The sequence below is a fragment of the Protopterus annectens genome, chromosome 5.part0 (genome assembly GCF_019279795.1).
Source record: "Protopterus annectens isolate FY-2018-M chromosome 5.part0, PAN1.0, whole genome shotgun sequence".
Lineage (NCBI taxonomy): Eukaryota > Metazoa > Chordata > Ceratodontiformes > Protopteridae > Protopterus > Protopterus annectens.
Genome location: NC_056735.1, coordinates 1,731,792,072 through 1,731,819,731, shown reverse-complemented (window position 1 = coordinate 1,731,819,731; position 27,660 = coordinate 1,731,792,072). Strand labels below are relative to the sequence as shown.

General features: G+C 36.9%; 1 protein-coding gene across 3 annotated transcripts in view; it reads right to left on the bottom strand.

Annotated features, from left to right (window-relative positions):
- The window catches only part of LOC122801869 (immunoglobulin superfamily member 3-like), a 757,872-nt gene that overhangs the window by 151,547 nt on the left and 578,665 nt on the right, over positions 1 to 27,660 (bottom strand). For all 3 annotated transcript variants that reach the window (XM_044071531.1, XM_044071530.1, XM_044071532.1), the window contains exon 6: positions 435 to 821. In XM_044071531.1, coding sequence (XP_043927466.1) covers positions 435 to 821 — 387 coding nt within the window. The remainder of the gene's footprint in view (positions 1 to 434; positions 822 to 27,660) is intronic.

Here is a 27,660-nt window from a genome sequence, read left to right as displayed (position 1 = left end):
GGAAGAACTGGCATAATTGAAATTACGATATACCAAGAATAGTCTGAATTTCAATAAAAGGAAATACCTTATGGCATCATAAAGAGAATTTTACATAAACTTTACATAGTTAACAAAAGAGTTTAAACTAGGAGAAAAAAATGAAAGGCCTAAGCATATTTGTTAAATAAAACTTTAGTTCACTCACACTCTGTAATGGTAAAAAGTGTTCAGTTTTGTACGTTGGATTCTATAGGGTATTGCTAAATTGACAGCACTTGTAAGTGTGTCTCTTGATAAGTCTCAAGAGAGGCAAATAATGAATTACAAAGTTATAAAACAGAATGTCACATAAAATTTTGTGAGAATAAAAGGAGATATTTATGTTAGAAACATTAGCTATTACTATTAGTATAAACGTATAGGAACATGGAAGTTTTACAGACTAAACTTACTTAGAAGTGTTACTTTGACACTGATGCTTTTCGAGTCCTCATTTTTTTTCTCAATTTTGTCTGTGTCACTAATCCATTCAGATAAGCTGCATTCATATTGACCACTGTCTGAGGCTGCAGACTTATGGAACCTCAGAACAAATGTTTTCTGATCTATTTTCTCCATCTGGATACCACCACGTCCACCACGATTCTGATATAAAGGACCCAGCTTTGACATTCCATCATAATTCATCTGGCCTACATCATAGCGCTGGCTGTTGTTAACAAAGGACCATGTCACAGACAGAAAACTCCTGCGTTCATTTGCAGAGCAAGTAAACACAAATGGTTCTCCCTCCACCACTGTGGTGGTGCTTGCTGTCAGCACTGCTTTAAAATTGCTCTCTGTAACAAGAATAAAAAAAGTAATAGTTTTTATCTTTGCTTTACATGTCATCCTTATGTCTAGAATCTGTACAGTTCTAACATATAACAAAAGTCATCCTACAACTCTGCAGATTGACATAAAGAAAAAGCTTTATATCTTATTAAGTCTATTTGCAATGTATCCTTGTTGCATGAATAACAATAGGTATATCATATCCCTTATCCTACAGCTTTGTTCTGCTTTTATCTCTCATAGTTTAATATTTCCTTACCAACACCTCCCAAACTGAGGCTTTGTATCCTGTTTCTAACTTTGCCTTTTGTTCCCTTATGGCAAAGTTCTTTATCCTTCCCAATCTGCCTTCTTCCTACCAGCCTCTCCAATGATGTTATCCCTGCTTAGAATAATTTGATTCTCCCTCCCATCCATCACTTAACCTCCTTTTTTCTACACTACCTCCCTGCTATGGTTTCTTGTTCTTGGGCATTTCCTCAGGTGTCTTACCTACCTATTCTGTCTTTTTTTCGGCTTCCAACTTTGTCTGTACTCCTCTAACTACATATGCCGATGTTTTGCTATCCCTTTCTTTCCTCTTCTTATCCCCGTTAACTCTGTCCTGCCTGACACCATTTTGTCATCGTAACTCCTGTTCCTTTGTATCCTCTTCTGTCTAATCAAAAAATCAACCACCCTATCATCCTCTGCAGCTACCACTCTCTCCTATAAACTTCAATCAATGCCCATTTAAAGATACTGAGCCAAAACTTCACATCCTGCCCACATCACACAGAGCTAAATGGAGGAGGGGCACTGACCAAAACTCTGATCTGTGATATATAACAATAATTATCCTGTTTTTTGCTTGTTTTGCTAGTTATTACTTATTCTAGATATTTATAGCACTTTTTATTGTCTGCTGCATACTTTTTACTGTATTTTATCGCTATAAACTAATCTGCACAGTTGTACTAAATTTGTCTGCCTCACAGAGCCTGATAAATAATGTTTTTATTGAGACATTTTGTAACATTATATTTGAGACTGATTTTTCAATGGAATTTTTTCTTGCAGAATATGAAAAAAACAGAGACTGTAACCCATTGAATCTTTATGTGATAAAAGCACTTAGTAGGGAAACAAAAAAGAAAAATCATGTAGAATTTCAAACAGAGATAAACAGAGACTTTGAAAGGGCATTTGAAAACTTTATGTAAAGAAGTACTGGACAGTGCAAAAGTTTATGACAAAAGGGGTTTATGGACTGTTGGGTTGGATTGTAATATTGTGCTAAAATAGAGAGAGAAAAAAATATACGTATGGAAAGGAATAGAGGTGTTGTAAAATATTGGGGATGACCCAAAACATGTTGTTGTTGTTGTTGTTGTTGTTGTTGTGGAAAAGAAGGACATTTGTTAACTAACTGTGACAAATGAAAATGTTATTTGTGTGGAAATGTGACACAATGTAAAAAACTGTGAATTGAAATGTTATAAATGCAACAAAATTGGACATTTTTGGGTGGGCTGCAAAAATGAAAATAAGAGAAAGGATAAAGAAAAAAGAAGAAAATGCACAAACAGGAGAAATTTTAGAAGTAGTAGAAATAGAAGGAAAATTTGATGAGAAATATAATAAAAAGAGCATAGAAGAGGGTTCTGAAATAAGTGATGAGGAAGACATAAATTGGAAGGTAATTAAAAAAATTCTATTGGTAAAAGGGGAAAGACAGAAAAATAAAATTTAAAGGGATAAGCATCGAAGAAAAAAGAAAGGATATGGATGAAAAAGAATATATGCTGCTAATGATTGTGGGTTAATATAATGGTTAAAGTGTTTGAATCACAAACACAAAGTAAAATGTTTGATTTTCACCTTTGAGACTGGAATTAGCTAGATTAGAATGGCCTATTAAGAAAGCTAGCCTAGTAATTAGCTATAAACATATGAAACCATACATCTAAGGAAAAGAAAAAATGAACATTTTAGAGTACTTTCTGTAAATATGAATAGTATTAAGAATAAGAATATGAATTTTGGAGTCATGTAATACATGTGATATAGATGCAATTATATTAGAAGACACAAGTTTTTTATCAACTGAGGAAAGATTATAAACTGAGAAACTATGCGGTGGAAAGATATCTGTAATTTGGGAAATGAGAGATGTTCTGGAATAGTCATATTCTGTAGAAATACAGTAAAGATATTAGATGTAACTTCAGCAAAAATGGGAAGATTAACCATTGTAGATTTAAAATGGAAAGAACAAGTATATAAAATGATAACATTATAGACTTATACTAATTATAAAGAAAGGAACAATGCATTTCATCAGATTTTTAGACTATGTAGTGATAAATATGAGTATTATAATAACAGGAGACTTTAATTGTTATTTAAGAGGCAAACATTAAAAGAAAGGAATTGATATAAGAAAAATGTTCGACATTATAAGATGTGGTAAATTAAAACTTTGGGGCAAAGATTCATACACTCACAAAGGGGTATTTATAGAGTTGAAATAGATTATTTTATATTATCAAAAGGTTTAGTTATAATAGTAGGGGGAGTAGTTGAAATAGGATTTTCTGATCATCTTGCAGTATGACTAGAGATAAAGGAAAACAAGGAATATATAAAATAGGTAAATAAATAAAAAGGATAATGAGAAAGCATGGAAGGAAGAAGGAAGAAGATTAGTAATACAGTTATGGAAAGATCATACTACTCTGATAACATTGTATAAAAAATGGTCTGAATGGTGGATGATATTTAAGGAAATATAAAAGAAATTTTTTTACAGTGGTTTACAGTGGCAATACAACATGAGAAAAGTAGAGAAAGAAAACTATAAAGGAACATGTAATGATGCATTTAAATATTTAGAATATAATGGTAGAAAGTACTTTGGCAAAAAATAATAATTGTATGAAATAAATCAAGAAAAAATACAAGAATTGTTACATAAGTAAAGATATTTTACAAGGAAAAGGAGAAGTATTGAGATACTTAAGCAGATTAGTAAAGGGAGATGGTCCTGTAATGACAGAAATAAAATAATGTAAACAGAGAAATAGAAAGAACTCAGGAAAAGATTATGAATAGTGCAGTACAATACATATAAAAATGGTTAAATGGAAAAAAAGACAAAAAACATGAAAAGTGAAAAACTTAACAGAAAAAAATAAATAGTTGAAAAATGAAACTCCTTGAACTGAGCTAGATAAAGCATTAGGACAAGTAAATATTGATTTAGCTACAGGACCAGATAGAATATGGTATGAAATGCATAAATATGTAAGGGATTGGCAAAAAATATATATATTTTTAAAGTTTTGATGATGGTTACATGAAGGTATTACATATAAAAGAATTATGTAGTGGAATACTTAAATTCACATGGTAGAAGGAAGATAGAGGACAGTAAAAAAACTGGAGACCTATGGTATTGAATAATAATGGTTATAAGATCTTTATTAAAATAATACAAAATAGATTGAAACTAAACTGGGATATATTACAGAAGATAGTGTATAGTATAAAGGGGGAAGGGTTGTCAAGAATTATTAATGATAGAGAAATTGTGGATGATATTATGAATAGAAATGAAGAAGTAAAAATCATGATAGGAGACCTTAATAAGGCATTTGACACAGTTAGACATGAAATTTTATGGGTAATAATGAAAGAATATAAAACAAGTGGAAAGTTAGTAAATTATGTATGTCAGCATATAGTAATAATAAAGCAAAAATACTTGCAAATGGCTGGTTAAGCTAAGAGGAACATATGAAGAGTGGTATAAGACAGGCATGCCCAATGAGTTGTATACTGTTTGCATTAGTTATGAATGCGATAGCATGTGAAACAAACTACAAAATGAAGGAGGTGAGGTATATAACACCTGAAGGGTTAAGAAGTCCAGTTTTCTTAGTATATACAAGTGACATAATAATTGCAAAAAAAACAAAATATGGATAAAAGAAGTAAGAATTTGCAGAAATAAGTGTCTAAAGGTGATAGGTGTGGCTGTAAATAAAGCAAAAAGGAAAGGTTTAGGAGATGTAGTAAAGATAGGGGTATATATTTTATAATGAATGAAATTTCTGTGTTAGATATAAAATTTAGGAATAAAGATGTAAGTAGAATACAATGGGGGAAAACAATAGAAGAAATAAAACAAGCATGTCTTTTCTGGTGAGCATATAAATTATCATCAAGGCAAAAGGCTTAATTGATAAATTCAGTACTGATGGGGAAAAAGTAGCATAATTAGCAATGCATTTATGTTGTCAACAGTATTTGAAAAGGAATTATTGCAGATGATTTTTTTATTTATATGGAGGTCTAGATTAAACCTAGTAAAAAGATGAGTTTTATATGTAAATATAAAGGAGGAGCTTTAAGGTTAATTAACACAGTGGCATATGTTGTTTCATTAAATCTGTACAATGTGTTAAAGTGAATACATGAAAAAGATGAGAGATTAGTGGTAAAGCTGTATAAGTATGATAAATTTGGGGTCATGGTAAAAAGAGTAAAACAGAAAAAGAGTATAAAATAAAATGTTACCCAAAAAAAATATTTTTGTGGAAAATAAAAATGAATGAAAAGATAGAAAAGCATGGTATAAGAATGTAATGATAAAACATTACTATGTAAAATCATGGGAAATGTAACAGATGAAAAAATTAAAGCTATAAACATAATAAACCAATGTAATCAGAAAATAGAATGTCAAGATTTTTTGTGAAGACTGGTACTAGATAAATTGCCAGTAAAAGGAACTATGGCATATGAGAAGAAAAGTAATACAATATGTTTACATTGTCAGGAAGAAGAAACTATGGAACACGTATTTCTGAAATATAAAAGAGTAAAAATGTTATGAGGAAAACTATGTAAAGAAGATTTTTAAAGATTTAAAAGAATAAAATAAACATGGATATGATTAAATATGGATATTATAAGAAAAGAAATAAAAAATATGTTAAAAGAATAGATAAAAGTTATTTTATGTTATATGGGTTATAGGAAATGAAAGAATAAATGAAATTATGTTTAATGGTAAATGAATTTTTAACAATGATATTAAGTAAAATTAGATGGTGGTTATGGAAAAAGGAGTGGGTGTCTAATAGGGATGAAAATTTAGTAGGATTGTGTAAACGGATTTGTTTATCTATATATTTGTACATTTGCAAATATTTGTAAATATGTAAATATTTGGTAAATAGGAGTTATTTTTGTATATAAATAAAGAAACTCTACTATTTTCAACAGATGCAGTGGGATTTTTTACATCTATCTGAGATACCATTAACTCAAGCAGATGTGATCTCAATTTAATGTCTCATATGAAGGTTGACATACTCAGCTATATAGCATTCCACTTATGCTGTACTGCAGCATCAGCAATCAATCTACTTGTATGGAAATATAACCCACAGTACTCTGCACCAAAAGGGAGTATGCTACCACCTGCACCACTGACACTGATATTTCTAGGCTATTTTTTATTGGCTGTGTGATATTATTTTCAATCATGGTTCACAATGCACAGGCAGATGCATTTTAGGTCAAGAGCTAACATCTGTCACAAAAGTACAGTTTTGCTGAGAAAGGTCCTCCCCTTTCAAAACAAACAGTATAGTGACATGGCAGGGGGTGTGAGACTGATAAATCATTGCACTGCTTGGTAGAAAAAGGACCCTGATAATTATAGAGTGATCAACCTCAGAAGTGCATGGGAGGATGGCATAATGGTTCTAAACTATGAACTTATGAACCTATGAACCTTTGTGGAAGATGATGGTGGTGCATATCATTATAGAATGTATTCATGAAAACACATGAAACCTCATTTTCCTAGACCTGAAGTAGTACAACTTTGTCAAAGGTAGATCTGAATTCTTCAAGATTTTGCCCCTAATTTAGATGATGGTTTGTTTGTCCATGAACAGTACCTCAATCTATATAAAGCATTCAACATAACACCCCATGATGCAATCACACATAAACTCAAGAATCTAAAATAAATAAAGCCATAATAACTTAGGTCCACAGCTGGCTACAAGATCATACACAACAAGTAAGTACATGTGGATTCTGATCTACATCATCCACTGTCACCAATGGAGTCCATCAATGATCTCTCCTGGCACCACAGAGGCATAGCTGGCTCAATCTGCACCCTGTGCTGGTGTCATAAATCAGTGCCCCCACCCCTCAGCTCTTCAACTGAAGAGCAAAGAAAGGCACTTAACTATATTATTAGCTTAATACAGTGAATAACCTTTTTTTACAATTAGATCCACCCTTAAACCAACAAGCTCTTCCACTGAAAAGCAAAAAACAAACAAAAAAAATACTGCTCCTTCTACTACCACACCAACTAGGTGCCCAGATGTGTGACACATCCCCCTACCCCAGCCATTCATGTCCTGTTTCTGTGCCCTGCCCCAACCCTTCTTTCCCCTGCCACAGTTTATTAAAAAATAGTAATAATAATAATAGTCTTTTAAACTGTAGCAAACTGATTGCTACAAATTCAGCAAACAGTTGCTACAGTTTATACCCTGCCTGCATGGCACTCAGATTTTTGTTAAAAAACACTCCTTCTTTTGAAATGTAGCAAACTGCTTGCTGCAAATGTAGCAAACAGTTGGTACAGTTTAGACCACACATGGTGTGCAACAGTGCTCAGGTTGACTGCAAATGCAATATCAGCTTTTAAATGCAGTATTGCATTAATCAAGATGATCAATGGTTAGTTGCATCCACCCAACACTTTGCGCCCAGGGCCAATGCACCTCCCGCCCCAAGCTAGCTATGGTTATGTGGGGCCACACCTTCTTGGCATATTTTTTTTCAGACATCAAAACTAACTTCAGTACCTATGTCACCATATATGTAGATATATGCAAAACTGGGTACATTGTATTTAACCATGTTGATAGCACCTCCATTCAAATGCCCCTTAACAACTGCGCACTATTGGTGTAGTAGAAATTACCTTGACTTCAATGTCAAAAAGTGCATCATTCTAACATTTTTTCACCCCACCCCTCTCCAGTTTATATACTTGTAATGGGTAACAACAAAAGGTTAACAAATTATTAAATGATTTTGAAGTACTTGCAGATGATGATCTTTTGTTTGACACATATATAGCTGCTACCATCAGCAAGTATATGGATTTGCCCACCTGATCCTCTGTGGGGTTGAAGCTTGTGACAGGAAAGCCTTTATCCACCTGTATACATCTCTTACCCAATCAATTGTAGAATATATCAGCCTGTTCTGTAACTTAATAACCTACCAAATAGTGCAAATGGAGGAGGTACAAAGATTCTTTGCAAAGAAAAATGAGGACTTCAATGCTTGTATTACAGCCAAAGACTACAGCAAGTTTCTCTCTCTCTTCTTCATATCCTATCACCTTCTGCAACATGATAATTTGTAATGTGCCCAATGGACCTGGGTCATGGCAGAAAATCATCATATGTCCAGTCCAGTTATCCAGTTATGAAAGAGCTTTGAAGACAAAAAAAATGTTGCTCCTTCTGCCGGCACACCAACCAGGTGGCTAGATGCACAACATCCCAGCTCTCTCCTGCCCCAGTCATTCAGGTCTCATTTCTGTGCCTTGCCTAAACCCTTCTTTCCCCCACCACAGTTTATTAAATAAGAAGAAGAAGAAGAAGAAGAAAAAGAAAAAAAGAAAAAGAAAAGAAATTGATCCAGTAGTTTAAAAGTCAATCTGCAGGACAGTTGATACACACACTGTCTATGCTGCAGTGGTGGGGGGGGGGGGGTCTTTGTCTGGAAAATGACACAAATGATTGTGATGTGCATATTGGTATTGTATTACCAATGAAAAATACTGAAAACTAAACAGTCTACTGTGAAAAAAATCTTTGGGAAAGGACATCAGATGCTGTCAGCTCAATCAGATAATGTTTTAAATGAAACACCTCAATACAATAATACATCAAGTAGGACAATCAACTATGTATATGATAATATATTGTATGTTAGATGTATCTGAAAACAGTACTATTTCCAATGTAACATTTTTTTAATTAGTATACTCATAGAACAGCAGGGTACACAGCAATCCTCCTTTTGCATGTTTAGATTAAGCTGGTAAAATGCAACAATTTCTTTTAGCTAGAGAAAGTGGTCAGTGCTTTTTCTGGTAATATGAAATAGTGTAGGTATGTTGCTAAGGAACACAGAAATGGCACTGTATGTCAAATGCATTAAGAGATAGACTTAAGCAGCACATACCATGAGGACATGCAAAATAGACAACTTTCTAAATAAGACCTAGCAATAATGCAAACATTAAATATAGTGTTGTTTATTGAAGTAACAATGACAGGTGCCTTTATATTAGTAGGAAGCAGCTATGTGTACAGTAAATAAGACGTTCATCTAGTCTCTGAGGAATCAGTGTGGCAAGAAAGCAAGTAAGGATGATAGTTGCTTTTCTAAACCAAAACGATAGCAGGTGTTGCCACAAAGTGACACACACAGGAAATGTTCACATGGAAAGAAGATAGAAAGAAATCAAGTGACAGCCCAGGGTGAAGGTAAACAAAATCATAACTACACAATGAGATAGTGAGAAATCACATAAATGATGACAAAATGTAGGAGTAATTCTGCTTAGTATGGCTAAAAATGAGAGGAAAAAGATTAATCTGAGTATAGAAACGAAACAAAACAAAGTTAGACACAAGTTGCATTACAAATGATTTTTTCTCCAGACTATCCCAACAACTGCTTTCTCACACCATTATAGGGTGAAGGTGACTTATGATTGCAAACTTGAAAACAGAAGTAATGCACCTCTGAAATATGAAGGAGAGAAACACTGCACCTGCACATCCTTGGCAATGAGGAAGCAGTCTGTTTCTTCAAGAGCAGATAAGAAAAATTCAGATTAATTGTTATGCTTTTAAAATCATCAAGTGACAGCCCAAACGGTAGCAAACTGGTTATGCCTGAGAAGCTCTCATAATCACTGGCAGATGTCAAATAAGTTTTGCCAGAGAAATGATGAATGAACATTATGGAGGCAAAAGTCAGTCTGTGGGGAGTTTGCTATTATCTAAAATTTCATATAGCCATGGTGATGTCCTCCAGTCCTAACACGATTCAAAGAATGCAATGTGTCATACTCTATACAGTGGAAAGTAGGCCATACCCACTGTCTCTGTGTTTAAAAGACACAAAACTTCAGAAGATTGTATATGTGGAGAGTCCAAGGTCACTATTTATCTAAAGTAACACAGAACACAGTCGCCTTTGCTAAGGCTAGAGAACATATTTGCATCCTTAATTCAGGACCATTTCATGCAAATTGAGTGGGCATAGTTATATTTCTTGATGAGGTTATTCAGAAAAGTTTTCATCCATTCATATGCATAATGGACAGATATATTACAACTTCCTTAGTTCTAGAGTGGCATATGCACTGTATGCATTTCAGAAGACAAAAGAAGAGGGACCAAAGCTAACTTGATGGCATTCTAGTGTGGGTCAGAATGATGCAGACCACCTAAATAATCTACATAAGAGTTTGGCTTGTCTAAAGCAACATGGATTTAGAACTAAGTTAGACAAATGTGAACTTTTTGAAAATGATATTCCTACTATGAGGTGATTCACAAAGATAGACATCAAACGTTATAGGACAAAATGGAATGTGTGGTAAAAGCACTCACATTTAAGAATGTGCTACAAATTAGATTGTACTCTGTTGAATTTTTAGCACACTTGTATCCTTTGAACTTGTTATTACAGAACTGGTCAGCATGAAAGTCAAAGACTACAAATAGTCCTTCTTGGCAACAAAGAAAATGATCATGTCAGAAGTGTTTAAGTACTACACTAATGCTTGCCTATATATCTGTCATGTGATACTTCATCTTATAAAATCGATGCCATTTTATTCCACAAATTTCCAGATATTAAAGAAAAAGCATCTGTTTCATGATCATTGCTGAAAGCTATAATAAACTCTGCCAAGGCAGGGCGGGAACCCTCAACCTCCTATGTAAAGTAATATGTTTAAGTAACACCTATTTAGAAAGATATTTGTACTGGCCATGGCTTACCAGGCATTGATATCCATTTCCACCCATGATAGGGTATTCTTAAAAAAAGTGATTACATGTGGCAGTGGAGCCTATTCTTATCAGCTTATTTATATGGCATTGAAAACAGCGAAACAATACTAAACAGAAATACTGACAGGTTATCCCATCTGCTGTGCACGAAACCAGAAAAATCAAATAGTACAGGCCCTCAGGATATATGCTATATCTCTTTGGTAATGCACTTTGTGAAAGATAAATGATACTGTAAGTAAGGAATCAAGGAATAACTTTTGATGAAAAGAAATTTTTTTACGCACATCTACTAATATGTGCTTCTTACACAGCTGTATTAATGATAACACAAATTTCTCTAAAGGAAAGAGAAAAAAAATGATAATATGTAGTGTATGCCCACCTGAAGAATATAATTCTATATGCACATGCATCTGCGTGGCATTCACTTTTTCTATCATTCATGCTTAAGTAAAGGAGTGTTAACCAACAACCTGATCTTTGAATATTTCATGTGGAGCATTTGTCAGTGTTTTATGTCAGATAATTGCCTGTCACCTTGATTATACATCAATGTAGATGACATAACCACACAATTATTTAATCTCAGCCCATTTTATAACACTTAATGTTCTCATCCCTAATTATACTTGCCATTGATCACTGCTGCAGTAACTTAGCTATATGGGTTATATCCTCCCAAGAATATAACAGCCGGCCAGTTTCCAAAGCTTCAAGGCACATTCCATGCACCCAAACTGTCAAGCAACTCAAGCTGAGCTAAATAAAAGCCAAGTTTGGGAGCAAAGCCCTTCAGAGCTTTACTGCCGATGCAGTACACTCCACTGAGGCCTTTGAGGATTGATAGTTGGCTTGTGCTTTCCTTGCTTGGGCAAATAGGTCACCCTGGGGAAAAAAAGCCTTCATTTTCTTTTTTCATGATGTTTTATTAGTTTCCTCTTCAGAAAGTTGTTTTAAAGCTAGGAGTGCTGTGTTTTAATGGATTATCTCAAGACTGTAATATAGTTTTAAATGGAGCACTTGCTGTTTCTGTCAGTTTGAAGGTGGTGTTATCTAACTGATAAAATATTTTCTGTGGAGAAATTGTGATAATTTAAAACTAAGGGGCAGCCATTCTATTTGAAAGTATTTTTACTGTATTTTTTTTCTGCCTCCCCAAAAATGGTAGTTTTACTGGCATTGTTGTTTGTTTTTCCCAGGATAGAGGCACCATTTTCGGCTTGACGATGAGATAGATTGTTAGCCCCATGGTCAGTCCTTCTTCCAGCCACAAAAAGAAAAAGTTAAGCAAACAGCCTTTACTACCACAGCAGGCTAGTAATTTGCATCAGCTGCAGGTGGGTGACTTTACTGTGGCCATTTGGTGTACCTCAGACCACTCATCTTTTACCATTCATCCCTCTGATGTAGCACCTACAACCACTAGCCATCATCTGCAGCTGTTGGGGAGCCCCTCTGTGGGGAAGGAAGAACCACTCTTGTTCCTGAGAAAGAGAACGGGATGATTCCCTGTTGTGTTCTAATGCTGTCTCATCCCTGGGAAAGCATTAGGCACCGTTAATAACATGGTTGTCCCCATTTTTCCTTTCAAAAAGAAACAGAAAACTAAGCATGTGTCTACTCCTCCTCAACTTTCTTTGGATAGGAGTAGTTTAGCAGGACTGGTGCAGGGTTTGATTCAGGCTACTGATCCTTCTTATAGAGTAGTTTCCAGTAAAAGAAAGATAGATTCAAGAATCTGAATCTGAACAGGAAGATGCAGGGATGGGCTTGGGGTTTTGTCCTCAGATTTCTAATTCAGACTCAGAGGAGAGCTCATTTTTGGATTCTTCCTATGGGATTTTCCTTTTTCTGGGACTATCTCTAGAATGTCCCAGTGTTTTCAGTGAGAGAACACAGAGGTTTTTCCAGTCTCTCAAAAAATACTGCGCTATTACAGAAGGATTTTCCAGAACCTACACCCATTCCTCCTGTCCTGTCCACTTTAGAGGATGCATGCCTTTTCTGCCTGCAATTTTCCTGATAGTACTCCAGCTGTCCCTAAAAAGGTACATAGGATATATACAATTCATCAGTCTTTTAAATTTTTATACACTATTCTCAAACCTGCCCCAGCAGATATAGCCTAAGCTGACTCCGGTGATGGTAACCACTTAATTCCCACTCTTTCTAATAAGGATGGGAAAATTATTGATTGATATGGGAAAAAAGTGTATACTTCTGCAATTTTCAATTTCAGAATTTTAAATTGTCATGCTCATATGTTAAAGTTTATTCTGGAATATTATGAAAGTATGAAGAATGTTTTATCTACAGTTTCTTCTTGCGAAGAAAAATCTGCTTTAAATAACTTGAGTTTCTTCTGTTGCACAGGTCACTAATTGTTTGCAGTGAGTGTGTATGTGGGATAGAGATTTAGTGTTTGACTCCTCTACTGCAGAGGTGATCACAAAGTGTGACGAAACACTAAAGGAGGAGGCGTGTCCATATTTATTAAGGATAGCCACACCTCCAGGTTAGTTCCTCAGCATAATGCAGCCGAGATTATCCAAGTGCAACTAACTCTGGGCAAGACCGCAATCCAAATTGTAACTTGCTACAGATCCCCCATCATGCCCCAGGATTCCCACTCCTCATTTCTTGATACAATGGAAAATATTAGGGTACAACCCAACACCCTAATAATGGGTGATTTCAACTACCCCACCATTAACTTGGAAAACTTCTCATGTACCAACTCTTTTGCTCAACGTTTTCTGGAATTTATAAATTCCAACGCCTTGGATCAACTTATCCACACCCCCACAGGGGGCAGCAATATCCTAGACCTGGTCATCACCAACATGGGTGACCGGTGTTCCACACCAGAGGTCAATTCCTCATTGGTCAGATCCGACCACAAGCTAATTAGCCTAGACATCCACATCCTGCCCCCAACTCCCATTAGGGAAACCACCGTAAAACATTTCTCCAAAGCCAACTTCATGCTTCTTAAGACAGAAGTGGCAAACTTCACAACACCCATGTAGACTGACAATACCAAGTAGACTGACAATAGAGGTACAACTGCTAAATCCTACACAAATGCACTTTATAAGCACTTACATGAGTGCATGGATCATGCTATCCCTAACAGAACCAAGATGCTATCCTCCAAAAAAAAAAGGAAGCCAATCTGGTGGTCCCCTGCCATAAACAAAATCTACAACAGAAGAAATAAACTGTTGCAAAAAAGAGTAAAATCCCATGACTGGAAGAACTCCCTGGTCAGCCTCAGTAAGAAGCTGAGATCCCTCATAAAATCCTCCAAAGCTAGTTATGAAAACAAAATTGCCACTGATTCTAAAGACAGCCACAAAGCATTCTATAGCTATGTCAAGAATCTCAATGGGAACACTCAGATCTGGTCTGAGTTACAGCACAATGGCACGAAATATACAGAACCAACTGATACTGCCAACATCCTGGCAGATAGGTTCAGTGCTAACTTTACCCCCCTCACCCCCTAAAGGGCCCAAATCTATACCGGAAGAATGCAAAGTTCCTGTAATTATGGCTGCACATGTAAAAACCACACTTTCCAAAGCCAAGAACACAGCATCCATGGGACCTGACAACATCCCAAGCTGCATTCTACATGAACTACAGAATGAACTGGCACCCCACCTAAGCATCATGTTCAGTCATAGCCTCACCTCAGGCTTTGTGGGCACTGAATGGTGCACAGCGATTGTTATCACATTCCACAAAGGGGAAGCCACCATGGACCCTGGGAACTACCACCCCATTAGCCTAATGAGCCTGGTCTGCAAGGCCATGGAACGTATCATCATGGAACTTATAAACAAAGACACTGATAATCTCCAAACACTGGAGCCCACCCAGTTTGAGTTTGTAAAAGGCAGATCATGTCTCCTAAACCTGATGACTTCTTTGAAGCAGTCACCAAAGCCGTAGATAAGGGTAAGGTGGTTCACACAGCCTATCTAGATCTCGCCAAGGCTTTTGACACCATCCCCCACTCTGAAATTAGAGATAAACTCACTAAACTAGGTATAAATCCTTATGTCACAAGATGGGTTGCCAACTGGCTCACTGACAGAACCCACACTGTGAAAGAAGCAGTCTCCAAATCCAACTTTAGACCAGTGACATGTGGAGTACCACAGGGACCAGTCCTGGGTCCTCTCCTGTTTGGTATCTACTTTTCTGAAGTACAGGCTAACACAGAAGGCCTTTGGCTAATGAAGTTCACAGATGACTGCAAACTAGGAGCCATAATTGAAACTCCTAACAATGTGGACAGCCTACAAAAGGGCCTCACTGAGACAGATGCCTGGTGTCAAAGCCATGGCCTCAAGCTCAATGCCAAATAGTGCATTGTCATCCCCTTTGGTAAAAACTCTGTACCCATGAGCTACCACATAGGTGGTATCTACTTAACACTGAAAGTGTGATAAGAGACCTTGGGACACAGGTGGACAGTAGTCTCTCCTTTGATAATCACATCACCACAGTAGTCAGGAAATCCTTCTACGTGACACACCTCATTACAAAAGGTTTTTCATCCAGGAAAAAAGAGGCCATTGTTCCCCTTTACTCGTCACTCATCAGACCCATTATAGAGTACAATGCCCCTTTTGGTATGTACCTCACAAGACAGCTACAACAACTGGAAAGGCTGCAGAAATACCTCACAAAGAGGATTACTGGCCTCAAACAGATGCCCTTCGCAGACTGTCTCAAAAAACTCCAGCTTTATTCCATCACATATCGCCTACTCAGAATCAATCTCTGCCTAACATACAAAGCTATGTCAAACCCAGAGCTGCTGAACATGCTCCACTTAAAAAAATCCCAATCCTTCCAAGTTACACGCTCTAGGGACCTAAACCTTGTCACCACAATAAACAGAACATGCTGGATGGATAGATTCCTGTCCCAGAGACTCCCCCTGCTCTGGAACAAACTACCTATCTATATCAAACAAAGCTCCTCATTAGCATTCTTCAAGAAAAATCTTGATGATTGGATGGAAAATAGGAAATTCTCCCCAGGGATCACCTCTGTGGCTCTGCTCGACAGTGGTACAGGAAAATTATTTTCTTGGGTGGCGAAAGCCAGGATACCTTTTTGGCTAGGCAGGATACCTTTTCGGCTAGGCTTCTATAAGCCCTAGGGCCAATAGCCTAGTACCTACCTATGAACCTATGAACCTATGAAAGGGACAAGCTGATCCAGGGAATTTTTAAGATAGTTCAACCCTGATTTCCATGTTGTCCAAGGGATTTTCTTTATCCTTATCCAGTTTTAGCAAAAAACGGAATAAACAATCTCAAAATAATTCAGGTAAGCAGACATTTAAGAAGTGGCAAGGAGGTTTCAAAAATAAGTCTCAAATCTCCCAAAACCATGGACACTGCAACAAATCTGAATGACTGTTCAACAGATCTTGTTAACACCCTCCCACCTTGGCCCTTTTTCTCTTCCATAAAGTCTAAATCTGCATTTTTCTCTTTGACAACAGATTGTTTCAGACAAATGGGTTCTGGTTCTAAAAATCATTCATCAGGGTTATAGATGGCAGTGTGAGGAAATTTCTCCTTTCCAGGGGGGGTCATTCCTCATCCTGCATATCAGTCTGTTTTGTTTCCACCTGTCCTTCATCATATGCTGTACCAAGGAATAATAAAACCAGTTCATCCTTCCCAGGTGGGAAGATGTTTTATTCAGGGATGTTCTTAGTCCCAAAGAAAGAAACCTATTTGTGATAATGCAAACATTTAAAGTGTTGTCACTTCACAATTTATTACCTCTTCTTCCTCTTTCAGGTTTCCTGGCAACATTAGATTTTAAAAATGCTTATCATCACATTCCTATTCATCCAGACTTCAGGTGTTTCTTAAGGTTTTATGTGTCTGGATCACATTATCAGTTCTCTGCCTTACCCTTTGGACTATCCATTGCACTAAGAGTGTTCACAACGTGTCTAGCTCCAGTTATAGCTCATTGCAGGCTACAAGGTATCCACATTTTTCGATATTTAGACAACTTGCTTATCTTAACAGAGTCTTTTTCAAAGTGTCGGGAATCACTCTCTTGGGTGAGAGATTTCTTGCACAAGCAGGGATTCCAAAACAATATTCAAATGTCTTTCTTGACTCCCTCTTCACAGGATTGTGTTCCTGTGATGTCAATTAGACACCTCAATTCAAACATCTTTTCTTCCACAAGAAAAAAAGATCTCTATTTAGATCTATTTCTAAGGTTTTTCACTCAGATATCAGTCACTGTGATGGACTACCTCTGGACTTTGGGTCTCATGGCATCCATGATTCTCATGATACCCCTGGTAAGGCTCCACTTCAGAAAGATACAGTGGTATTTAAAATCTCTTTGGTCCCAGCATCAACACCCTTTATCTTTCCAGATCCCAGCAGTGGAGTTTGTCAGAACAGAAATCACTTGGTGGAGACAACAGATATCCTTAAATCAAGATCTTCCCATCTCCCTCCCTGCCTCAAACCAGTCAGTCACCACAGATGCTTCAGGCTTTGCTTGGGAAGCAGTTTGGGAGAGAAAAACATGGAGGGGGTATGGGACACCAAGGACAGACAGAAGCACATAAATATCAAGGAGATGCTTGCCCTGATCAAGGCACTCAATTCTCTGATACATCTTTGGTCCCTGAACCTCTTCAAGTGGTAACAGAAGATATCACAGTGATATGGTGCATCAACAAACAAGAGGAAATCTGGTCATACCCCCTTTGCAGACTAGCCATAATAGCTTGGGATAGAGCTTCACAGCACAGTCTTACTCTACGGACATCCTACTTTCCATCAGAGCAAAACTGTGTTGCAGACAAACTGAGCAGGACCAGGGCAGACCCTCCCAAATGGAAACTAGATCCTGGGCTCTTCCAAGATTTGATCCATCTGTGGGGAGTTCCTGAAGTAGACCTCTTTTTCTCCTCTCTGAACAATCAATTGGCAAAATTCTGTTCCTCGACGTCATGCAAGAAGGCCTGGAAGACAGACACCTTTACTTTTCTTTGGACAGGAATGTTTCTGTATGCCTTTCCTCCCTTTCTACTAATATCCAAGGTACTTCAGAAAATTCAGAAGAAATTCCCAAGATCATTGTGGAGACTCCCTTCTGGCCCAAGAAACCATGGTTCTCCCTTCTTTTGGAAATGGCCATGAGAAATTACCACAAGCTTCCTCACAGAATGGATCTACTCACACAAGAACAGGGGTGTTTGATACACCCCCACATCAATCATCTTCAAATTGACTGCCTGGATGAAAGGGTCTTAATTCCTTTTAGGTGCCTGTTTTCTGAGGACATGCAGTAGGTTCTAATGAAGATGGGAACAATTTCACTAGAAAATCATATATTAGCAAATGGAACGTTTTCTAGTGGTTTTTACAATATTTTTGTGAGTTACTAACCTACCACCTTTCTTATTCCTCTGTTAAGGTTGATTTATCAGCCAATGCAGCATGTCTGCCCATGGATCCTCCCCTTTCAAGGCAGTCACATGTCAAAATGTTCTTGAAAGGGGTTTTGCATAAGAGACTTCCAAGTAAACCAGTGGCCCCTCCTTGTGATCTTAATTTTGTATTAGAGAAAATAGCACTTGCTCCATTTCAACCAGCTAATCAGGCTTACTTGATGTTCTTAACATGGAAAACAGTTTTACTGATTGTTCTGATCTCTGCAAGAAGGGTATATGAGTTGCCAGCTCCTATGGTGAGTCAACCCTACCTCATTTTCCACAAGGACAGGAATTCTTTGAGAACTAATCCTTCTTTTATGCATAAAGTGGTATCTGAATTTACTTTAACCCAAACTATCCATCTCACTGTTTTCTTTCTTGAACCTAAAATGAGGACGAAAGGATACTCCATACTGTGGACGTCCACAGATAAATCTGGTACTAGGCTGACAGAACTAAAACTTTCAGATCATCAGATCACTTCTTACTTGTGAAGCTAAGAAGAATGAACAACCTGTGTCAAAACAGACATTTCCAAATGGTTGTCTAAGGGTATTACCTTATGTTATACTCACCATAACAAATCTATTCCAGGCAGGGTTAAGGCCCACGCTACAAGCACCTTGGCTTCTTTTATGGCTTTTTGAAAATGGTTGGATAATAGAAGTATTCTAGAAGCTGCTACTTGGTCATCCGTACAAAGCACTATAAGCTGGATTCCTTCTCTAGGTCTAGACCGTGCTTTGCTAAAACCATTCTCCAGGGTCTCATAGCTAAGGCTACGGCAGCAGCGATCATTATGAAGAGCATAGTGCAGTTGTGTAAGTTGAATTTACCATAACAGTAGATGTTTGAATGATTGCTGCTGTAGTGATTTTTATGCCAAGGTGTGTACATTTATTTTTTGTTATTCCTAGCCTTGTGCTTTCAGAGCTCAGCCTCCCTCTCTCTTCTGACAGGAAAGCTCTGAAGGCATTCGTGCCCAAACTTGTCTTTTTTGTCAGTTCAGCTCGAGCTGCTTGACAGTTTGGGTGCATGGAAGGTGCCCTGAAGCTTTGGAAGCTGGTTGGCTATTATATCCTTGGCAGGATATAACCTATATAGCTAAGGCTACTGTAGCAGTGATAATTCAAACACCTGCTGTTATGGTATGTTCAGCTTACACAACTGTACTTTCCTCCTCTTTCCATCACCTTAATATATCACCCTTTGAGAATTTTTATACCCTTAATACTAAGATTATGGTTTCATCCTTCCACATTATACTCATCTCACCATAATCACATCCCTTCTACCACAGTACTTGCACTGCTCTCTTTTCCCTTACTTATACTACTGGCCATAATAATACTATCTGACCTGAACAGTGATAAACTTATGAAACAAGTATACATTTTAACCCCTTAGCACAAGAACTCTGAATGAAGCAAATAATAATGGGGTGCAAAGGCCTAAAATCAGGTGCAAGTTTTAAATATTGCTCCAATAAGGGTAGAAAGTTGCTAGACTAACAGGTTTTGCATTAGCATGGGTTTTCTGAAGGACATAAAGTCTGAAACTCAAATGTCTGTAATTTCAACTCTCAAAGATTTGTCAGAAAACCACAGTTTTTGTATGCAGCATAACAACAAGAAGTCAAAAATCTGAGCATTCTGCAAAAATTTTGGACAGTTGAGAGGTATGAGTACAGCTGTGATGTAGAGGTTAGCTGACTACAATTACGTTGTCTTGTATTGTAGCTACTTCTTTTTCAGATATAAAAGTGAAAATTGCCTCTGGCCAAGCAAATATGCTGATGATTGAAAACTAGATAATATAATTGCTTCAGCAAAATATGATGAAGACCATCAAGATGGCCAATAAAAATACAAATCTGGCATTAGTAAATGTGGCGTCAAAAAACAATATAAATTATGATTGCAAAATAGTCAAGTGAAAAAAGGTACCATCAGTAAAGATCTAGGGACAATGGCAAACAATAATTTAAGTGATGATCAGAGTATAGCTTACAAATCCAGAAAAGGAGATTCTCTAATCAGTCTAATTCTAAATGGAATGCCTAGTAACCCAGGGTGATCATTATACCACTTTGGGTTGCCAAGACTGATGCTCACAACATGATATAGAAGAGTGGTTCGCTTATGACTGAGGAAGACTTCCTCCTAGTAAACAAAGGCACAGAGTAAAATTAGAAATTGTAGAATCATCTCAAGTGAAACAGGCAGCTTCTAGCATAAGATATTGTTGACCAGAACTAGCTCCAAACAGCCATCAAGGAAGGCTTTTAGTTCAACAGAGACTAGGCCAAAGACCTGGAAGTTGGCTGGAGTGAAAACACAATCAGTTTTAGAAATGCTCAGGGGTGTAGCACCTCAAGAAGAAGAGGAAATAGAGCCAAAGAAAAATAGCAATGTCGTAAAACATGTTTAAAGACAATAGAACAGGTATATGCCTGGACCAAGTATGGGACATAAGGTGTATAAAGAATGTGGTGGTAGAATGCAGAAGTAAAAGAAATTAACAGAAGAAGGAGTGCAAGAAGTGGAAGACAGAAAAGACAGACTAGCCTAAGAAGAAATACTTGTTGGCTAACCCAAAATACAAAGAGAACAGTCAAAACAGTGAAAAACAAGGTATAAGGCTTCTGTAAAGTGACTCTGGATAGCACAAATAAGATCTGTCAAGATGCAGGACAACAACATTGAAATAAAGAATATAGTTGTCCATTACCATTCATTAGGGCTGTCAGAACATTATTCTCAAGAGTCCAGAATACATCAAATGCAGATGGAAGAAGCCTTTGAATGAAGAAAACCCCATAAAGGCTGTACTGCCCCATGCACGGCCTGTGATGGAAGAGAAAGAGGAACCCACCATCAAAATGAACTGTAAAGAACAGTAAAGAAAATTAAGGAAAGCAGCAAGCTCGAACGCAGTCACAACAGAAACGGTCAAAATGCTGTGTGTTAGAAGAGAAACGGTTCCTATATATATATATATATATATATATATATATATATATATATATATATATATATATATATATATATATATGTATATATGCACCCTCACCAAATCTGAAACCATGAAAGTGTAAAACTTTAATCCATACCATAAAATATTTCAAATGTGCATCCTTCAAAACTATTTATTTCAATGAATAAGTACTTTACCTATTTCATTCTTTAAGCAGCATACCCAGTTAAAGAGCTGAATACATATATAAAAAGTAAAACCCTCCTTAACATTTATATCTACTAAGCAAGAGGGAAGTGACTGAGCAGGCACCTTAACAAATGAAGCCTCCTCTCTTCCACACAACCCAATTTAAAACATGCCTAGTCCACAAGCACCACAACATAGTCACAATCCCAAACACACACACTTCCAGGAACCAGACGTCAAACTACCAACAATAAGTTATCAAGAAACTTACATCCTTTACATGCTGGCTACTTACCTCCAGGTGAAAAAATAAACTTAGAAAATGAACAAACCAATTATAAAAAAATCGTAAAACCAAACTAGTCAGAAAAACGAAATAAAGTAATAAAGAAAAAATCAATACCACAAGTTTAAATGTTAGAAATAAATCCTACCAAAAACAATGAAAGTAAACTCACTTTGAATTACACTAACCCTAAGCAATAAATAGAGACTCAGGAAAATTGTCCTATGTCCACTAATACACCACTTAAGAAAAAAACAAACAAAAAGACTACAATACCAGAGTGTGCAAACAGCTAAAAGTCTAAAGATACATAAGAATGAGGAAAATAGATAGTGGAATATGTCAGCAGGACGGTATTTAATATGCGTAACCTCTGGTGGGTTCACTACAGGTGCTCGAGTCCCAAGCACTCAAAAACCAGGGTCTCAACGTCAGGGACATGAGCACCTTGTAGCATATGTGGGCTGCTGCTCGTGCTGTAATTCCAACATGAGTTTGGGTAAGCAGCTGTGGGGAGTGAGCAGGAGGGGGATTTTAGGATTAGGGAGCTGGAAGATATTAAGGTCAGGGAGTGGGAAGGCAGGTTTAGGGTTAGGGAGTGATTGGGGAATTTAAGTTTCAGGAAGGGAGTTGCAGGTTTAGGTTTAAGGAGTTGGAAGGCATTTAGGGTTAGGAGTAATCAGGGAATTTAGGTTTAGGGAGGGGAATGGAGTTTAGATTTATTGAGGGATCAGGACGTTAGGGTTAGGTTTAATTCAACTGACACAAAATGTAGCATGACATAATCAAGAGGTCAGTTTATTTTAAGTTGTGTGTTGATTGTGATGGTTTTAATTGCATATAATAATACACAATGAGAATAACCCTATTTGTTTGCTCATGGAAGGTTTCACTCACAGGCTACTGTTGAAATGGCAAACTATCCTGACTTTACAAACTCTTATTTCATCACACTTGATGTTGCCCTGCAGGCGTATATGTATATCCTGTGTTTTATGTATGTTTATTTATTTTTTATCTATTTTATATATTAATTCTTTGTAGACCAGGTTAGTCCCACTAGGCTAGTAGCCTCTTTTCAGGGGAGATCTGAGGTGGTATTTATACTAATGGAAGAAAGTTGGCCAGGACATCAGGTAACTTCCCTTACTCTTTTTCAACAGGTGCTGTGGCAGCTTTTATATTCACCTGAGCTGTCACCAACTTAAGCAGATGGGGTTTCAGTTTAGCACCCCCTCCACTTATGCTGAACTGCAGTGTACGTAATCAATCTACCTCATGTGGAAAAAGAACCCACAGCCTTCTACACCAACACTGACGTGTGTGTGTGTCTGTCTGTGCATGTTTAGGAAGGGAAGAAATAGAAGCATTCAGTACCACACCAGAATGTTACATGGTGTTTCACTTCCCTTTGTTACCACTGCCTTTCCATAACAAAGGAAGGTGTGGGCAAGTCATGTTAGGTTTTGAAACATAATAATGAATTTCTACTGCTAAGTAGTAACAGTTCACTAGAGTGTTAAACCTGAAATGTCATTTTGCTACACAGGAAGATATATCACATGTAGAAAGTGGAAATGGATTTAAAATTAAAAAATCCAAATTCCAACCAGTATACAACAATAATGTCAAGATTTTTGAACAGTTGGTCATGAAAGAACTACAGGCCAAACAGGCTGAGATTTTTAAAAATACTAATAGAAATTTGTCTATTGAGGAACATCAAGCTATGTTAAGACTTGCCAATAATACTGAACTAATTATAACTAAGGCAGATAAAGGTGGGGCTACAGTTATTTGGGATCAAGCTGAGTATGAAGCTGAAGCTATCAGGCAATTGACTGATTCTAACTTCTATTGCCCCCTAAAGGCGGATCCTACTGATGAATTTAAGTCCATAATAGATGGTTTTCTACTAACAGCAGTGCAAAACCAGATAGTTACTAAAGAAATAGCTGCACAATTGACAATTGAGAATCCTACCCTCACAATATTTCTACCTTTTTAAGGATACATAAATATACATGCCCCCAGTAAGACCATAGAGCAGGAAGAGTTCAATAACCGAACCCTCTGTCAGAACTATTTTGGAATTTAAATTAAAACCTTTAATACCATTACAGCTTTATCCAGAACAGTTAGCAGCTCATTGATGGAAAAATTTACAGATATCCAATAAAAGAAATAGGAACATTGATGTACAACTTATACACTAACATTTGCTGGTTTGAAGCAGTGAGTACTGATGGGCAAATCATTTATATGTACAAATGAGATACTTTTTGTTATCACTAGCGTTGGTTTTGAGAACACAATGTTTTTAGCATAACAATATTTGGTACCAGATTGCACCAAACAATGGGAGTTTGTTCCCCACTTATGCATACATTTATGGGCTACCTGAGACATATGTCAGAATCTTTTCCTTTCAAGGACAACTAATAAGTGGCCGGTCCTTTGACGATTGTTGGGTAGTATGGTGAGAAAGTCCAATGGAAGATTTCAAATATATTTGAATTCTACACAACAGTTTATTGGAAATATCTTTTTGTTGGTGGATTTTCTAGATGTCAACAAAATTATTAGATGGAACAATAAAGCACATCATTACATACTGTGAAATCATTTTAAGAATTCATACTTCATGCTAAGAGTTGTCATCCACACACTATAACAACATACCCAAAGTACAATTCAACAAAGCGAGAAAAATCTGTTCAGAAGAGAGGAATATCCTAGTTTCACATGATTTAGAGAAATAGATTTAGAGTTAGTACCAAGGTACAAGATTGTGAAGCTAGGAACAAAGAAAAGCATAGATAAAACAACTATTGAGAGAACGAAGAGAAAGTAAGAGGATGATATGCATAAGGGCAAATGAAGTTAGGTTTATCATACTGCCACCAATAAGTACAGATTAAAGATTATTGACAAATACTGAATATAATATATATCCCTACTTGTCAACTAAGTGTAATAGATGTGTCAGATACAGAATGCAAATACAGACAATATCTATCAGGTATAGTAGATATAAACAGTGATTACAATAGAAATCCAGTACCCTTTGGTGTTATACAATATTGTAATTTGATGTCAAAAACTAAGTCCTTTAACTAGATCACCAAGCAAGTGTTTGATATGAGGTCAACTTTGTAATTCATCTTGTGATCTATGTGTCTGTAATGTGGGGCAATTAGCATTGGTCAAAGATGCTAAAGTCAAAAGAGTAATCATATTAGTGATATAAAATGTAAGAGAGCTAGAAGTGCGTTATATAAAAGATATTTTAGTGCATTCTAGAGCACACTTTTTGTCCTATGTCCACTAATACACCACTTAAGAAAAAAACAAACAAAAAGACTACAATACCAGAGTGTGCAAACAGCTAAAAGTCTAAAGATACATAAGAATGAGGAAAATAGATAGTGGAATATGTCAGCAGGACGGTATTTAATATGCGTAACCTCTGGTGGGTTCACTACAGGTGCTCGAGTCCCAAGCACTCAAAAACCAGGGTCTCAACGTCAGGGACATGAGCACTTTGTAGCATATGTAGGCTGCTGCTCGTGCTGTAATTCCAACATGAGTTTGGGTAAGCAGCTGTGGGGAGTGAGCAGGAGGGGGATTTTAGGATTAGGGAGCTGGAAGATATTAAGGTCAGGGAGTGGGAAGGCAGGTTTAGGGTTAGGGAGTGATTGGGGAATTTAAGTTTCAGGAAGGGAGTTGCAGTTTTAGGTTTAAGGAGTTGGAAGGCATTTAGGGTTAGGAAGTAATCAGGGAATTTAGGTTTAGGGAGGGGAATGGAGTTTAGATTTATTGAGGGATCAGGACGTTAGGGTTAGGTTTAATTCAACTGACACAAAATGTAGCATGACATAATCAAGAGGTCAGTTTATTTTAAGTTGTGTGTTGATTGTGACGGTTTTAATTGCATATAATAATACACAATGAGAATAACCCTATTTGTTTGCTCATGGAAGGTTTCACTCACAGGCTAATGTTGAAATGGCAAACCATCCTGACTTTACAAACTCTTATTTCATCACACTTTGATGTTGCCCTGCAGGCGTATATGTATATCCTGTGTTTTATGTCTGTTTATTTATTTTTTATCTATTTTATATATTAATTCTTTGTAGACCAGGTTAGTCCCACTAGGCTAGTAGCCTCTTTTCAGGGGAGATCTGAGGTGCTATTTATGCTAATGGAAGAAAGTTGGTCAGGACATCAGGTAACTTCCCTTACTCTTTTTCAACAGGTGCTGTGGCAGCTTTTATAGTCACCTGAGCTGACACCAACTTAAGCAGATGGGGTTTCAGTTTAGCACCCCCTCCACTTATGCTGAACTGCAGTGTACGTAATCAATCTACCTCATGTGGAAAAATAACCCACAGCCTTCTACACCAACACTGACGTGTGTGTGTGTCTGTCTGTGCATGTTTAGGAAGGGAAGAAATAGAAGCATTCAGTACCACACCAGAATGTTACATGGTGTTTCACTTCCCTTTGTTACCACTGCCTTTCCATAACAAAGGAAGGTGTGGGCAAGTCATGTTAGGTTTTGAAACATAATAATGAATTTCTCTACTGCTAAGTAGTAACTAATAAAAACAAATTCTGACTTACTATGTGCAATGATACTTGCATATACTGCACTAGTAGGACTCATCTCCCTTTCTTAATGGTCAGTAATGGAAAATGTGATACCACATTTCAAAACCGTACTCCTCTCCCTTACCTTATGTGTAGGCATAATATATAAAATCACACACACACACCACTTCTTTACTCAGACTACATTTTGTTTTGTTTTTTGGTTTTTTTTTTTTTTGCTCCTTCATGCACACAGGCATATGAGTGGACTCGCATGCTGCATGCAGATGAGTAGACATTTCCTCAGAACATGTCTGATGAAATAAGTGACTGTGAAATCTGGTCGACTTGCCTTTTCTGTTAAAAGTTGCGAATTAAAGAAATCTTCAATGCAAGTGAGCTTCTTCATATTTTGAATGCTTTAAGCCTTGAGCTCAAATTTCAGTTGCAAATTAATGTTATACACATCCCATTCACACATGCACAGATGATAGCTATCTAATCTATGTACATATAAGTGTGTGTGTGTGTGTGTGTGTGTGTGTGTGTGTGTGTGTGTGTGTGTGTGTGTGTGTGTGTATAGCTAGATAGATGGATAGATAGGTAGATAGAAACAGTGTTGTAGTTCATATCAGAACAGTATCTCAAAATGGTATAAAATTATATGAATAGTGTAAATAAATCTGTTGAATTAACTAGTTAAGTAAAATTCCCTGGAATACAGAAAGGCTTACTGTGTTCCAGAAAACTATACTGAGAAAGTTTTGGCGGCACACTAAGCCAAAAAAAATTCAGAGATCATTCTCCTGCTATAGTTTTACACTGGCATTAGCCATAGCAAGGAAAGAGACTCAATGCCACAGCTGCATGTAAATGTGGTAATATGGCGACATGACTAATGCTAATACACCATGTGCCACCTCTTCCAGAAATGTTAAACCATGGCAGTGATTTGCAGAATATCTGTCTACTGCATATTGTTAAGCAATGGAGAAAATGTATATGACGTAAAAAGACAGCATACACCTACTCACCCCATAGATGGATTTGCAGCTCTTAGAGTGAGTAAAGCTGGTACTCCAGAGCCATCTGTATACATAAGTGTCTATGTTTGCATGCGAGTCATGCTGTGTGTGACTATGTGTAGAACTATGAATGCAGCCGCA